The sequence below is a fragment of the Erinaceus europaeus genome, chromosome 14 (genome assembly GCF_950295315.1).
Source record: "Erinaceus europaeus chromosome 14, mEriEur2.1, whole genome shotgun sequence".
NCBI lineage: Eukaryota > Metazoa > Chordata > Mammalia > Eulipotyphla > Erinaceidae > Erinaceus > Erinaceus europaeus.
In genome coordinates, this window is record NC_080175.1 from 44,356,881 (window position 1) to 44,373,167 (window position 16,287).

Consider the following 16,287-nt stretch of genomic DNA (forward strand, 5'->3'; position numbering starts at 1 on the left):
CTACCCCTGCCATTTATTTATTTATTTATTTATTTATTTATTTATTTATTTCCAGTTGTCTTTACCTATGTTCTTCAGCACCTGTGTTTTACCAGTTTCTGGGCTACTGGGGAACAAGATTTTAGAGGAAGAACTGGCTGATGGCCCACAGGCATAGCTGCTGCCTGACTTTAAACTGTCTATGGCCTAAGAACCATTTCCATGTTTAAGGATGGTTTAGAAAACTCCAACGAGAAATACTGTTTTGTGACATGTAAACTATATGCAATCTTTTCTTTTTTAAAAAAATTTATTTATTCCCTTTTGTTGCCCTTGTTGTTTTATTGTTGTAGTTATTGTTGTTGTTGGATAGGACAGAGAGAAATGGAGACAGGAAGTGAAGACAGAGAGGGGGAGAGAAAGACACCTGCATACCTGCTTCACTGCCTGTGAAGCGACTTCCCTGCAGGTGGGGAGCTGGGGGCTTGAACCAGGATCATTACTCTGGTCCTTTCACTTTCCACCATGTGTGCTTAACCCGCTGCATACGCTACTGCCCGACTCCCAACAATATGCAATCTTATCTCAGTGTCTGTAAGTAAGGTTTTATTGATTTAGTCACTCACTCACATCTCATCTGTGGCTGCTTTTGCCATTCACGGCAGAATCAAATAAAACTATAACAGAGACCAAATGGCTGCATGTGTTAAATGTTACTGCTTGGCCCTTAAAAGAGAAAGCTAGAAGAAAACTTCTCTCATATATGAAAGAAAGAGGTATTTATTTATTTATTTATTTATTTATTTATTTCCAGAGCACTGCTCAGATCTGGCTGATGGTGATACTGGGGATTGAACCTAGGACCTTGGAGCTTCAGGCATGAAAGTCTTTTTGCATAATAATTATGCTATTTCCTCTGCAAAAAAGAGGTGCTTGGAGAGGCCCATGGTATTACTTTGCCCCCATGTGTCAATGAAGAAGCTGCTGTGAGCTTCCAGAGGCGGGTGGGCTCTTGGCACTGAATGCTACCTGTATGCGTGCTTGGCCCTCAGAAGCTGAAGTTGGCCCTCATAGGGAAACATATCTTCATACTCAACGAGGAGGCCATTTGCACCCAGTGCATGGAACAGAGGAAAAACCTGGAGGTAAACAAGGATGTTAGGAGGATATGATAGAGCATAAAGTGACATACATGCAGAATGGGGAAACTTCTCGGCTGTGGACATAGAATGTAATAAGTATTCATGCTTTCCTAGGAACACTTAGCCTGAATAGGAGCTCTGTGTTGCACCCTGTGACTCTAACGCAGCCACATGGTCATAGGAATAGGGGCATACGGAGTCCCCATGCTAGAGAACAGTGGGACAAGAAATTACAGAATTAACAGAAAAACTAGGCTTAACATATACTAAGAAATCAAGAGATAAAGACTTTTGACATAGAACTAAAAGAACTAAAAAGGAACAGACAATTTAATGACCTTTGTCTAAATACTATGTTTACTTAAAAAAATTTTTTGAGGGAAGTCAGAGAGATCGCTCAGCTCATGATAGGACACCTGCCTGTCATGTGCACAACCCAGGTTCAAGCCTGGCACCACATGGGAGATACTCAGGCAATGGAGGTAGCTCTGGTGCTGTGGTGTCCAATCTCCACCCCCCACCCATGAAAAAATATCCCAAAATCACACATGTGTGATGCCCTGGTTCCACAGAAAGATGGTGGAGGAGGAGCAGGAGGAAGGAGAGAAGGAGCTAGCGCACTCAGTAGAGTATGCATCTTGCAAAATCCCAAGTCTATAGAAGTGCAAAGGTATCTTTCCCTCTCTCTCTGGCCCTCCCTCTTTCCCTTTCTTCTATTGGAAACCAAAAGAGAATGAAAAAAATTACCTAGGAGCAGTGGAATTGTGCATGTGTAAAATCTTAACACTATAAAACCAACCCTCGCCCTTTAAAAGGTAATTTTATTTATTTACTTATTTTAATTTTTTATTGGTGGATTAATGGTTTACAGTCAATAGTAAAATAGTCTGTGCATGTATAATATTTCCATATAACAATACAACCCCCACTAGGTCCTCCTCTGCCATCATGTTTCAGGACCTGAACTCTCCCCCTACCCCAGAGTCTTTTACTTTGGTGCAATACACCAGCTCCAGTCCAAGTTCTGCTTAGAGTTTTCCCTTCTGATCTTGTTTTTCAACTTCTGCCTATGAGTGAGATCATACCATATTCATCCTTTTGTTTCTGATTTATCTCACTTAACATGATATCTTTGAGCTCCATCCAAGATGGGGTTAAGAAGGTGAAGTTACCATGAACCTGAGGTTTGGGAGCCTCAGGAATAAGTCTCTTTGCATAACCATTATGCCATCTACCCCTGTTCACATTTCTCAGTTTTCCACATAACAATTCAGTGCCCCTCTAGGCCCTCCTCTGCCATCATGTTCCAGGACCTGAACCCTCCCCCTACCTACTACCCCACAATCCTTTACTTTGGTGCAATACACCAGACCCAGTCCAAGTTCTGCTTTGTGTCTATTGTTGAACTTTTTTTTTTGTAATTGGGTTTGTTTCATTGAATGCACCTTTAAAATTTAGATGGAAAATAGTTATGCCAACATTTTCCTCTAAGTATTTGATAGTTTCTGGTCTAACACCCAAGGGGTGTTGAAATCCCCTACTATGACTGTGTTGCTGTTAATATATTGCTATAGCCCTTTCAGTAGATGTTTGATCTATTTAGATGGCCTCTCATTGGGTGCATAGATGTATTATAATAATCATTAAGACCTCTTGATTAACTGATCCTCTTAGTATTATGTAATGTCCATCCCCATCTTTTAAAATTTTTACTTGTTTAAGATCTATCGTGTTAGATTGAGAATAGCTAGTTATTCCTGCCCTTTTCTGTGGCCCATTGGCTTGTATGGTAGTTTTCTATCTTTTCACTTTGAGTCTGTGTTTGTCTTGTTGAGTTAGGTGGGATACCTGCAGACAAAATATGGCTGGGTTGTGTTTTCTGATCCATCTTTTTTTTTTTCAAGACTTTCTTTTTTTTATACTTATTTACTTATTTCCCCTTTTGTTGCCCTTGTTTTTTATTGTTGTAGTTATTATTGTTGTTGTTATTGATGTCGTCATTGTTGGGTAGGACAAAGAGAAATGGAGAGAGGAGGGGAAGACAGAGAGGAAGAGAGAAAGATAGACACCTGCACACCTGGTTCACCGCCTGTGAAGTAAACCTCCTGTAGCTGGGGAGCCAGGGGCATGAACCAGGATCCTTAGGCTGGTCCTTGTGCTTCGCGCCACATCTGATGCATCTTTGTACTCTGTGCCTTTTAATAGGTGAATTTAGGCCACTGACATTTGATATTATAGAATGAAGATATTTTAATGCCATTATTCTAAAATCTTAGTGTGTTCTCATATATGGTATGTTTATGATGTGATTGCTTATGAGACCTTTCATAACTTCTTGTAGGGTATGTTTGGTGATAGTTGATTCCTTCAACTGTTGCTTGTCTGAGGTTTTTATGCCTCCATCCAGATTGAATGACAGTCTATCAGGATACAGTAGTCTTGGTTGAAAGTCTCTCACAGGGGTCAGGCGGTGGCACATTGGGTTAAGCTCATGTAGCGCAAAGCTCAAGGACCAGCATAAGGATCCTGGTTCGAGCCCCCGGCACCCCACCTGTAGGGGAGTCGCTTCACAGGCAGTGAAGCAGGTCTGCAGGTGTCTCTCTTTCTCTCCCCCTCTGTCTTTCCCCCCTCTCTCCATTTCTCTATGTCCTATCCAACAACGAACGACATCAACAATAACAATAATAACCACAACAAGGCTACAACAATAAGGGCAACAAAAGGGGGGAAAATGGCCTCCAGGGGCAGTGGATTCATGGTGCAGGCACTGAGCCCCAGCAATAACCCTGGAGGCAAAAAAAAAAAAGTCTTTCTCATTGAGAGCTTGATATATATCTTGCCATTCTATTCTGGCCATTAATGTTTGTGTGGAGAAATCTGCTGCTAATCCTATGGGTTTTCCTCTGTAGGTGACTGTTTTTTTTTTTTTTTTTTCCTTTTGCAGTGTTCAAGATCCTTTCTTTATCCTTATTCCTTTTCATTCTAAATATGATGTGTCTTGGTGTCTTTAAGTCTGGGTCTATTCTGTTTGGGACCCCCTGGGCTTCTTAAACCTTTATGTCTTTGATGTTGTCTAGACTAGGGAAGTTCTCATCTATTATGTCCTGTAGAATGCTTTCTTCCCCTCTCTTTCTTCCTCTGGTAGGCCTATAATGCATATATTATTTCTTTTGAAGTTCTCCCATATATCTCTGTAGTTGTTTTTAGTATCTCTTAATCTCTTTTTGAGATCTCTTACTTCTTTCTTAGTTTTCTCTAATTCGACCTCAATCTTGCTAATACTGTTTTCTGCCTCATTCTATTCTCTCTCCCCTCTGTTGTTTTCTGTAGCTCAGCTATAGTCTTAGCTTGTTCAACTAGTTGTATTATTAGCTCAGCTATTTCAGCTTTCAGCTCTCCAATTATTTCCAGATAGTTTTTTCTTTCAGAGTTTAATTTTCTGTTTCCCCACTTCTTTTTAAAAATTTTAAAAATATTTATTTTCCCTTTTGTTGCCTTTTTTGTTGTTGTTGTAGTTATTATTGTTATTGATGTCATTGTTCTTAGATAGGACACACAGAAATGGAGAGAGGAGAAGACAGAGAGGGGGAGAGAAAGACAGACAACCTGCAGACCTGCTTCACCGCCTGTGAAGTGACCCCTCTGCAGGGGGGAGCACCGGGGGCTCGAACTAGGATCCTTATGCTGGTCCTTGCGCTTCGTGCCATGTGCGCTTAACCTGCTACGCTACCGCCCAACTCCCTGTTTCCCCATTTCTGATGATACTATTTTCAAACACTTCCCTCACTCCTGTGACTAATAGCTCAATTAGTGTTTGGATCTTGTCTTTCTTTTTTAATTTATTATTATTATTATTAATTATTATTAACCAGAGCACTGTTCAGCTCTGGCTTATGGTGGTATGGGGGCTTGAACTTGAGACTTTGGATCCTCAGGCATCAGTGTCTGTTTGCATTACCATTATTCTATCTACCCTCCCCCCATGGATCTTGTCCTCTAAATCCCTTGTGGGGAGTTATCTGGACTTTTGTCCTGGTTTATCTCTCCAATATTTCTTCTTGGTTTAACCTTTATATATGGTATGTTATGAGGCTCCTCTCTCAGTACCATTCAGTCCTTACCTGGATTGATTTGTGTCTGATCCGGGAGACACAGTTGCTGCTACTCTATGCTGGTTATTGATGGCCAACAGGTGGTGCTACTGTGATCTCTAGGTTTCTCTTGTATGTATGATCCCCTGCAGGAGGGATTTGTGGGGTGGTGTTTGCTTTGGGTTGTCTTGTGGTCACAAATTCCCCATTTTATGTTGTGGCCTTGCATTAAATTTAGAAAGCTAAATATCCCAGTTCAAAGATTGAGAGGTTCTAAGTCCCTTTCTTTTTGCTTCCAGCACTAAAAACAACCTTCAATGCTTGCTGAGCTTAAAGTGAAATCGCTAAAATGGTGTAGCTCAGCTCTATGCTGCCCGGGAGCTCTTTGCTGTCTTCAGTCAGCGCCCTCTTTTGCCCCAACAGCATGCATGTAAGCACCCACCTGAGGCTGCAGAACTTTCAGCTGTACATTGTACATTATTACTTCAGTTGGCTCTCTTTTATTTATTTAATGTTTTGGGAGGAGAGATGATTCGATACCTGATATCCCATGGCCACGCCTATTGGAAATCAATTTTATTTTTTTTAACTTTCTTTTTTTCCTTCCTTCCTTCCTTCCTTCCTTCCTTCCTTCCTTCCTTCCTTCCTTCCTTCCTTCCTTCCTTTTCCAGAGCACTGCTTAGCTCTAGCTGATGGTGGTACAGAGGACTGAACCTGGGACTTCAGAGCCTCAGGCATGACAGTCTCTTTTGCACTACCATTATGCTATCTACCCTCGCCCCAATTTTTTTCCCTTCAATTCTGCTGCTCTTTTTGAGAGGGAAATTTAGAGTCTATCCTGTTGCCACTACAGAATCCCATCCTGGGCACTGGAGGCAGGGTTCTAAGCACACATTTCCACAGAACATTGCTCTCAATTTGAAAACTAGACCCAAGGAAAAGGAAATTGACTAGAGGTAGTGGGGTACTTACCTCTGAAAGGTATGAGACCTTTGGTGGGGCTCCTTTCAGGTCTAAATGAACAAATCGCTTCTTAAAGAGCGAGGAACTGGACATTTCACTATTTTTTGTTGAACTCATATACAAAACACCTCCTGTTCAGGCACTTCTTCCTGGTGGAGAAACTCATAGTCACAAACACGTGCACTGGCTACTCTATGCCCTTTGCCCGCTACCAACTGTCCCAGCTCTGACATGACACCAGCATGAGCGTGAAGTAGGAAGTTCCCCTCCATGTTTGGACAGTGGAACTTCTGTCATTTCATTATGATTTCCTGCCACAGTAAAACAGTGCTAGTTTCAATACTCTATTAAATACAATTTATTTCAAAACATTTTAAAGACACTCTTATGTGAACTGTGTACTTGCAAATGAAAACTGACAGATGCCTCTAAACATTTTCTGTGCTCTATGATAAGATGTTTCTGTGGGAAATTTACCCTGTCTTAATTTTCTTTGGGGTAGCATTAAAACTAGAGTTAAAGTCAGTTTGGTTAGTGGGGAAAAACACTGCAGAAGAAAAATAAAATAACTCTAGGCAGTGAAAACTTTTAGGATCTAAACTCAACCAAGGATAATTTGAAAAATAAATATCCATCAGAATTAATTAGACTAGGGTAAGGTAAAAGAAATGTATAATGAAACAGCTGGACATAGTGCATTCCATTTTTTAAAAAATTCTATTGTAGTTACAATAAAAGCACAAAGGATTAGACTAGTGGTCCAGGAGGTGCAGCAGGGGACTGTAAAGCATGAGGTCCTGAGTTCAATACTCGACAGAGTGATGTTATGGTTCTTCTCTCTTTCCTACTGTCTTTATCATTAATTTTTTTTTCCCTCCAGGGTTATTGCTGGAGCTCAGTGCCTGCACTATGACTCCACTGCTCCTGGAGGCCATTCTTCACATTTTGTTGCCCTTGTTATCGTTATTATTATTATTGTCATTGCTGCTGCTGTTGTTGGATAGGACAGAGAGAAATCCAGAGAGGAGGGGAGACAGAAAGGGGGAGAGAAAGACAGACACCTGCAGACCTGCTTCACTGCTTGTGAAGCGACCTCCCTGCACATGGGGAACTGAGGGCTCCAACTGGGATCCTTAGGCCCTTAGGCCGGTCCTTGTGCTTCCTGCCATATGTGCTTAACCTGGTGTGTTACCACCCAGCCCCCATTAATAAAATTTTTAAAGTCTGTTCAACAATTCCAATTACTCATTCTGTGCAAGAATTCATCAACCTGAAGCTTTAGGGAATCCATAATACTTCAGAAAAAATAAAGGAGATCCACCCAGAAAGCAAGTAGTTTGATTTAAAAATTACATTTAAGGGAGCCAAGTGGTAGCGCAGTGGGTTAAGAGCACATAGTGCCAAGCACAAGGACCGGTGTAATGATCCTGGTTGAAGCTCCTGGCTCTCCATCTGCATGGAGTCGCTTCATAAGTGGTGAAGCAGGTCTGCAGGTATCTTTCTCTTCTCCTCTCTGTCTTCCCTTCCTCTTTCAATTTCTCTCTGTCCTATCTAACAACAACAGCAATAACAACAATAACAAAACAACAATGACAACAAGGACAATAAAATGGGAAAAATGGCCTTCAGGAGCAGTGAATTTGCAGTGCAGGCACTGAGCCTCAGCAATAACCCTGGAGGCAAAAAATAAAAACTACATTTAAAATTCTCAATGACAAAACACTCAAAGCAATTTTCTAAATTACCAGTCGAAGGGTGGATGAGCTGTATTTTTTTTTTTAACTCATTCTGAAAAACTGCACTGCTTCTACAGCTGAATTAAAATTTAAAAACCAAATCCACTGGGGATGAGGTGGTGGCACACTTGGCTAAGCACACCGTGCTTAAGTACCTGGTTCAGAGCCTTTGCTCCCCACCTGCAGGGGGGAATCTTCATGAATGGTGAAGCAGGTCTGCAGGTGTGTATCTGTTTCTCTCCCTCTCTATCTCCCTCTCTCCTATCAAATATAAGGGAAAAAAGTAAAAAACAAGAAAACCAAATGTCTTTTTCCAAGGGAAAAGATTTAAAAATAAAACATTTCTACGGCTGGTCAAATAGCGTCGTCTTTCTCTGTTTTGCCATGTGCCCTCCAGGTTGAAACTTCCTCGGTGATGTGCTTCTTTCACTTTCTTTCTGTCTGACTGTATCTGAAATGTGTAAATAAATAAAAGATTTCCAGCTGAGAAATCTGCATTGGCCACCTGCCCCCAGTCCTGTGCAGAGATACTTCTGCAAGGCTGAGGTGGGGGATGAAGGAGATTCTTACCTGCACCAGACAGGCTGAGTGAGTCTTCAACCAGTGCAAGCACCTACAAAATGCAAAGAAAAGACCCAGAAAGAAGTCAGCGTGACTTGTGTGCTGGTTTCTTAGCTTTGACTCCCTGTACCATGAAGTCTACGGAGACGAGATAATTTCCAAGACTGGGTCAGCAGTCCCTGCTTTTTATCAGACTAGATGGAAAGTCTGCAGATGTGATTCCTTCCCACTTCTATGGAAGTGGGCAGGAGTCCCAGAAGGAGCTGACCAGTTACTTTCTCTCCTCTCTGCTGGATGCTGCACACCACTGGTTTTCGTCCGATGAATCTTCAGAAGGGCTTCTTTGCCCAGGGAGTGAATGCCTCTCTCTTCAACTTACTCCCCATGAGTGAAATCACAGGCACCTTGATCTAGCAGGTTAAAGTAAAGCTCTCCTTCCTTTCCTAGGCGGAGGCTGGGCAGGGAAATGGAGGGTTAGCACTGCAGGGCTTTTCAGGAGGCACAAGTACAATGAGTACCAAATAGTTTCAACACCTCAGGGTACTGGGAGACCCTTGGGGAACAAGGAATTGGAGAGCCCGGAAGAAAGGCCTGGAGACATCCCTGGCGAAGAAAGAATTAGCGCCCCTGACAAAGGCTGGAGGCCCCGGGGGAAGGGGTCGTGCGTGCACGCTAGGCAGTGGCAGACCGCATGGAGAGTGGACCCAAGCACAGAGATCTCGGGTCGGAGGAGATCCGCCTGCGCCCTGGCCACCACCCCGCTTGGAGCTCGGCCGCCGATTGCTCGGGTCTGGCCGCCAGCCCCGGGGTCGAGGGTCAAGAGCGTCGCTCACGTCCAGGCGCCGCGCCGGCCTCGCGCCACTTCTCTCTGCAGGTCCCCGTCTGGGACAGCTACGCGTGCGGCCCGGCCTATGGCGCCTCAGCGGAGGGCAGTGCCCAAGGCGCCCCAGGGCAGCGGGGCGGCCGAGCGCAAAAGGCCGAGCAGGTAGCTGGAACTGGGGGGTGCAGGGTTGCGAAATTGCTGCGGCACGGCCTGGTATGCGATTTTCTGGGTGTTTCCGGCGCTTAGAGGGGGCGTGTTTTTACAAGGGGGCGTGATCGCGTAGTGACGTAAGGGAGGGTGTGGTCGTCGCAAAGGGGCGGGGCCTATATACATTTAGTAGAACCCTGGGTCTGCATGGCCAAGGTGGGGAGACAGATTTTGCGGTGCAGCGCAGAGTCCGCATCCGGGAATCCCATTATCTGCCTGCTCTCCAGCCTGTGCGCGGCCGCTTGATGGAGGGGCACCAGCTGCTCTCTCCAGTGGGGCACTAATGACCTCCCCCCCGCGGGAAGGCGAGCACAGGCCCATTAGATATGTCAGGGCAACTAGCGTTCTCCCAGCCCCGCCTCCCAGGGAGCCACAGTGCTTGGAATCACTGCCAGCCCTCAATCCAGGTATCCCTAGGAGGCTGTGAGACCATCTGCCCAGAGTCTGGGGGCTTAGCCACGAGACACACACACACACACACACACACACACACACACACACACACACGTTGCTGCGCACACACCACACACACACACACATCTCTAGGTTGCTGTCCTGGCTTCTCCTTCCCAGGGAATGGTCATGTGGTCCTCACTTGCCCTTCTAACACGCCAATTGCTGCCCAGGAGACTCCAGTCTCAGCCATTTAGTTGCCACATCTCATTGGTGGCAGTGACATTGGATGGTGGAGGCTGGTGGAGTCCTGATGTTTTGGCCCTTGACTTGGCACTATCCCTCCAGCTCCTTCTTTTGGCTGGGTTTCCTTCTCAGTCTCTCTGAGGGGTATGAGCTCCAAGGATTGCCAGCCCCTCAGCAAAGCCCGCACCTGCGGGTGGTCTGTGAACATCTGGGGAGGTGATCTGGGGAGGTGACTGAGGAGCCCAGGAGGGCAGCAAGGGAGTAAAGACAGATGAGGGGAGCCCTTCCAGAGGAGGAGGGAGCCGATCATATGCTCACATGAACTCCCCAAGGAAAATGAATGGGGCTTTCCTAGTTCACTGAGTGTATTGTATCCAGCTAGACAGGTACCTAAAATTAGAACAGCACACTCAGAAACCTGCCTCTGAGCCAGGAACAGACGTGCAACTTCACTTTTTTAAAAAGTATATTTATTTATTTATTCATTCCCTTTTGTTGCCCTTGTTTCATTGTTGTAGTTATTATTGTTGATATCATCGTTGGATAAGACAGAGAGAAATGGAGAGAGGAGGGGAAGACAGAGATCAGGAGAGAAAGATAGACACCTGCAGACCTGCTTCACCACCTGTGAAGCGACTCCCCTGCAGGTGGGGAGCTGGGGTCTTGAACCCATTCTTATGGGTCCTTGGGCTTAGCGCCACCTGCGCTTAACCCACTGTGTTACCACCAGACTCCCAGCAATTTCACTTTTAAACTGAAAAAAACTGGGACCAGGGGAATGGCATACTCAATAGAACATGTGCCTTTTTGTGCTTGAGGACCTGGGTTTGAGTCCCAGCACAACATGGGAGCCCTACGGATGGTGGAGCAGTGCTCAGGCCTCTCTTGTGTCTGTCTCTCCCTCTCTAAATAATGAAAAAAAAATGGACCTGTGATGCAAATATTGCACATGCATGAGGCCCTGAGTTCACTTACCCAGTATTGCATTGAAACAAATAAAGAAGAAATGAGCTGCAAACCCTACTTTTCTATGCAATAAGAAAGGCTTTCAAGGCAGGAATGACTGCTTTCGAATCTTCAGATTGTAAATTACTAGTTTTGCAATTTCCTTTAGCATATAAAAAACCAGTTTGCTTGCTGATGGTGATTATTGTTTGCTTAATAGGAGGGTTGCTTAATTTTATTCTGTTAACAAGTTATGTAGTGAAATGTCTGAGGAGGTGGGGAGATGTGCAGTGTTGTGCACAAGGCTTGCATAAAAGAGACCTCACTTTCAGTCCCAAGCACAGCCAAAATCCAGAGGTAAGTGGTGCTCTTGCCCCCCCCCCCCAAAAAAAAAAAGTCTCAGTGGTGTGGGATATAGTTTATCCAGTAGAATGCATAACCTGCTGTGCTTGTGGCCCTGGATTTGAGCTGTAACACCACATGGGAGCACCGTGAATGGCACTAGAGGAGCTCCATGGATGGTGGAATGACACTGTGGTGTCTCTTTTCTGTTTCCTCTCCTTTCTCTCCAATTCTCTTTTTTGAATTTTTTTAAAGATTTTATTTATTTAAAATATTTTATTTGTTTTTATTTTAATAAGAGAGACACAGAAAGACAGACCAGAGTACCACTCAGCTCTGGCTTATGGTGGTGTGGGGGATTGAACCTAGCTAGGACTTTGGATCCTCAGACATGAGAGTCTTTTTGCACAATCTTTAAGTTATCTCCCCCACCCAGTATTTTATTTATTCACAAGAAAGATAGGAAGAGAGAGAGAGAGAGAGAGAGAACCAGAACTCACTGTGGCACATGAGACACCAGATATTGAATTTGGGACTGTATGTGTAATAATCCCAGATGTTATCCACTGCATCACCTCCTGCCCCATCTCTTTATCGCTTTCTCTTTTTAAAACATTTTTATTTATTGCCGGGCTAGCCTGAGGGTGTTTCTTCCTGGGCAAGTGCTCTCTGGGTTGGAGGGAACTCTGCCGGAGCCAACCTAGGCTGCTGCCTACTCAGCGACGCGGGAGAGGAACCAGGAACTCTTCGTGGCTGAGTGGGAACGCAGTGACATGCTGGCTTTATTCATCTGCATTTATACTTTCCAGGAAGGAAATGGTAGGGTGTAAAAGGAAGTATGTAGGATAAGGGGGCGGAGTGGAAAAAGAGCTTGAACCAGTGGGGATTAAACCAATGGGAATTAAACCAGGGTGGGTCTCAAACAAAACAATGATTATGTAAATAGACCACAGTGTTAAGCAATGCAGGGGAACCTGGAGTGACACGGATAGAAACAGAAGCAGAACTAGCCAAAGGAGAAATGTTGACCAATGTACTTCCATCTGGTGCCCGAACAGGGACCAGCATATTGGTGCCCCAATTTATTATTGGATAGAGACAGAAAATTGGGTGGGAGGGGGAGACTGAGAGGGAGGGAGACAGAGAGACACCTGTAGTTCTACTTCACCACTTATGAAGCTTTCTCCCTGTAGGCACCAGGGGCTTGAACATGCATCCTTGTGCATTGTGTATGCTTTTTTTTTTTTTTTGGTCAACTTTTTTTTATTGGAGAATTAATGTTTTACATTCAACAGTAAGTACAATAGTTTGTACATGCATAACATTCTCCCATTTCCCATATAACAATACAACCCCCACTAGGTCCTCTGAATCCTTCTTGGACCTGTATTCTCCCCACCCACCCACCCACTCCAGAGTCTTTTACTTTGGTGCGATACGCCAATTCCATTTCAGGTTCTGCTTGTGTTTTCTTTTCTGATCTTGTTTTTCAACTTTGGCCTGAGAGTGAGATCAACCCTTGAGAGAGTGAGATCAACAGAAGGATATTCATCCTTCTGTTTCTGACTTATTTCACTCAACATGAGTTTTTCAAGGTCCATCCAAGGTCGGCTGAAAACGGTGAAGTCACCATTTTTAATAGCTGAGTAGTATTCCATTGTGTATATATACCACAACTTGCTCAGCCACTCATCTATTGTTGGACACCTGGGTTGCTTCCAGGTTTTGGCTATTACAAATTGTGCTGCCAAGAACATATGTGTACACAGGTCTTTTTGGATGGATATGTTGGGTTCCTTAGGATATATCCCCAGGAGAGGAATTCCAGGATCATAGGGTAGGTCCATTTCTAGCCTTCAGAGAGTTCTCCAGATTGTTCTCCACAGAGGTTGGACCAATTGACATTCCCACCAGCAGAGTAGGAGGGTTCCTTTGACCCCACACCCTGTCCAGCATTTGCTGCTGTTACCTTTTCTGATGTATGACATTCTCACAGGAGTGAAGTGATTTCCTTATTTCTCTATAAAATAAAGAATTGAAAATTGTGTTGAGGAGGCTGCACAGTGGTGTCCTGCAAGTCTGAGATCCTGGGTTCATTTCCCAACACCATATGAAGAAAATAGGGACACAGGAATTTTAATGGTAACTGCAGTCACACACACACACACACACACACACACACACACACACACACACACACACACACGCGAAAATATAATCCTAAAACCTTACAATGTTGTAAACCAATGCTAAATCAATAGTAAAAAAAAAAAAAAAAAAAAACTGGTCCAGGAAGACATCTTAGAGGCTCAGGATTGGATCCCTAGCACTTCATTCAAACAAAACAAAACAAGACAAAGACCAAACAAAATGCTAGTCAAGGCGTAGGGCCTGACACACATCTTGCTATGCTCTAGGACTCAGGTTCCAGTCTCCAACAACACATAGGAACACTCACTGTGCATGAGCAGTGATGTCTCTTCTCCCTCCTTATCTCTGTGTGAAGTTGAAAGGGAAAATAATTATTATACAAAGAGCAGTATAATTGCTCAGGCATGAGTTCCCTGTGGACAAAAACCCAAAATGTTGATCTGCTCAACAGTCTACTGTCTTTCCCTCCTGGGGACTTGGTTAATGGGAATTTGTGTTATTTACACAGCACTTGGGAAATGTTGAGGGGCATGTGGTAGGAAGGGGTGGTGGTAGATAGCATAATGGTTATGCAAACAGACTCTCTTGCCTGAGGCTCCAGAGTCCCAGGCTCAGTTCCCTGCCCCACCATAAGCCAGAGCTGAGCCATGCTCTGGAAAAAAAAAGGAAAGCAGGAAGTAGTTCTATACTTAGAAGACACGTTTCTATGAAGAGATGCCCGTCTTTGCTCATCACACACACACACACACACACACACACACACACACACACACACACACACACACTCTGCTTCAGCACGGGCAGTCTGAAGCTAAGCTGGAAATGCACAGAAAGCATCTTACCTGGGAGCCATGTCTCCTGCCTTCTGTTTTCTTCCCAGCTGACTTACGGCTTTAGTTAAAGGGGTTTGACTCACTTTAGCTTAGTTCCTGTGTGTGTGTGTGTGTGTGTGTGTGTGTGTGTGTGTGTGTGTGTGTTAGTGAGAACCTCTACTTAGACTTCTCAGAGACCACCAGGGTGCTCTTTTGTTGCTGACCAGGCCACTAAGAGCCTCACTGAGTGGCACCTGCTGCCATCTCTTCCCCAGACGGGATCAGTGTAGGTGACTCCTAGCAACTGTGTCTAATATAGGCCCCATCTGCAGTCTGTCTTTCTGTTCTCGTTGGTGCCAGAGGTGACACTGTTGTGTTTTCCGTCCTCAGCATCAAGGCTGGCTGGGTGTCCAATGAGTCTCGGAGAAAGTGGCTGTGGGCCACTGTGCTGGGGGCCTGCGCTGCGCTCGCTGGGTTCCTGCTCTGGGACAGCAAGGGGGGTGATGACGACGGTGTGACTGAGGTTCTGGCTCGTCATGATGAACTCCTATCTGGCAGGTTCATTGAGGTGCCCTGTTCTGAGGACTACAATAGTCACCGGAGGTTTGAAGGTACATGATGACATGGGGCCTGGGAAGGGTGCAGGGTCAGCAGAAACACAGTGCACTGGCCATTTGCTACCAAGCACTGGTGGAAATTGGGCTGGGAGTGGAGTGTGACCTAACTGTGTGTGTGTGTGGGGGGGGGCAGACAGATAGTATTGTTTCCTTAGGCTGGTTTGCTCTCACCCGATTCCTTCATACTTCTCTGAACCTGGGATCCAGCTGGTTGACTGCATTTTATTTGTCAAATCTGCCCATGGATCCTGTGGCAATCACCCCCTTCCCTCATCTTGACTCCTGTTGGGTGGAAAGGGGGAAGGAGCTAGTGGGCTCCAGCATCTCATCCTGGCTCTTCCCTTCTAGGCTGCTCCCCTAGAAAGTGCGGCCGTGGTGTCAGTGACACCATCATCACTAGGGAGGAAGCCCAGCTGATTCGCAGGTATGTCTTCACTTCTCTGAGCTCTGTCCTAGGGCCTCCAAGGGTCAGGGGTCACTGAGTGAGAGGAATGTGGGGCTGGGAGCCTGGAAGAAGAGATGGTGGAGAGGGATCCCTTCAGGCTGCCATCGAGTGTTCGTGTGTGTGTGTGTGTGTGTGTGTGTGTGTGTGTGTGTGTGTTCCAGGGCAGAGGTGGGCATTCCTCCTTGGGGAGAAGCTTCTGGAGGCCAGGCCCCTCCCTCTGCAGCAGAAGGGCTCTACTCATTCAGGAGGTCAGAGGTAATGCCACTGCACCATGGAGGCCTGTGGCAGGGACAGTGTGCTCACCCTGCATCTGGGGTGGGGGCTGTGTGTCCATGCCTACGGTCAGGGTCAGCCCCCCATAGACCCCTAGAGCAGACAGCAGGAAGTCTCATTCAGACACAGCTTTATTTACTTTTGCAGAACAAAGACCTCATATGCATGATTTTATGGGTCTGAGTTGTTTGTTTTTTTCCCCATTCAGATAGACACACACACACACACACACACACACACACACACACACACACACGGAGCTTCTCCTTGTTGTCACATCACCTTCCATGTGGTACTAGTTCTTGAACTTGGGCTGTGCTCATGGGCAGACACATACCGTGCTTGCTGAGCTCCCTTTCCTTCTACCTTATTGAGATTTTTTTTTATTATTATCTTTATTTATTGATTGGCTAGAGACAGCCAGAAATTGAGAGGAAGAGGAAAGCTAGAAAGGGAGACAAAGACAGAGAGACACCTGCAGACCTGCTTTACCACTTGTAAAGCTTTCCCCTCAGGTGGGGACTGGGGGCTTGGACCCGGGTCCTTGTGCACTGTAGCATG

The 16,287-nt window shown here is 45.2% G+C and overlaps 2 protein-coding genes across 8 annotated transcripts in view; one reads left to right on the top strand and one right to left on the bottom strand.

Annotated features, from left to right (window-relative positions):
• Positions 1-9,298, bottom strand: part of HEXD (hexosaminidase D) — a 21,244-nt gene extending 11,946 nt beyond the window's left edge. For 2 of the 5 annotated variants that reach the window (XM_016188756.2, XM_016188755.2), the window contains exons 1-3: positions 8,482-9,298; positions 6,185-6,324; positions 1,009-1,118 (exon numbers count right to left, since the gene is read on the bottom strand). In XM_016188756.2, coding sequence (XP_016044242.1) covers positions 1,009-1,118; positions 6,185-6,292 — 218 coding nt within the window. In that variant the 5' untranslated portion in view covers positions 6,293-6,324; positions 8,482-9,298. Of the gene's footprint in view, positions 1-1,008; positions 1,119-6,184; positions 6,325-8,066; positions 8,363-8,481 lie in introns of all 5 variants that reach the window. The other 3 variants (XM_060171697.1, XM_060171698.1, XM_060171699.1) reach the window with 3 other exon arrangements.
• A 25-nt stretch (positions 9,299-9,323) lies between these two features.
• The window catches only part of OGFOD3 (2-oxoglutarate and iron dependent oxygenase domain containing 3), a 29,285-nt gene continuing 22,321 nt past the window's right edge, over positions 9,324-16,287 (top strand). For all 3 annotated transcript variants that reach the window (XR_009544716.1, XM_060171700.1, XM_007524454.3), the window contains exons 1-3: positions 9,324-9,457; positions 14,782-15,002; positions 15,357-15,432. Coding sequence is in view for 2 of the 3 variants with exons in the window: in XM_060171700.1 (XP_060027683.1) it covers positions 9,384-9,457; positions 14,782-15,002; positions 15,357-15,432 (371 nt within the window). In the remaining variant the exon portion in view is untranslated. The remainder of the gene's footprint in view (positions 9,458-14,781; positions 15,003-15,356; positions 15,433-16,287) is intronic.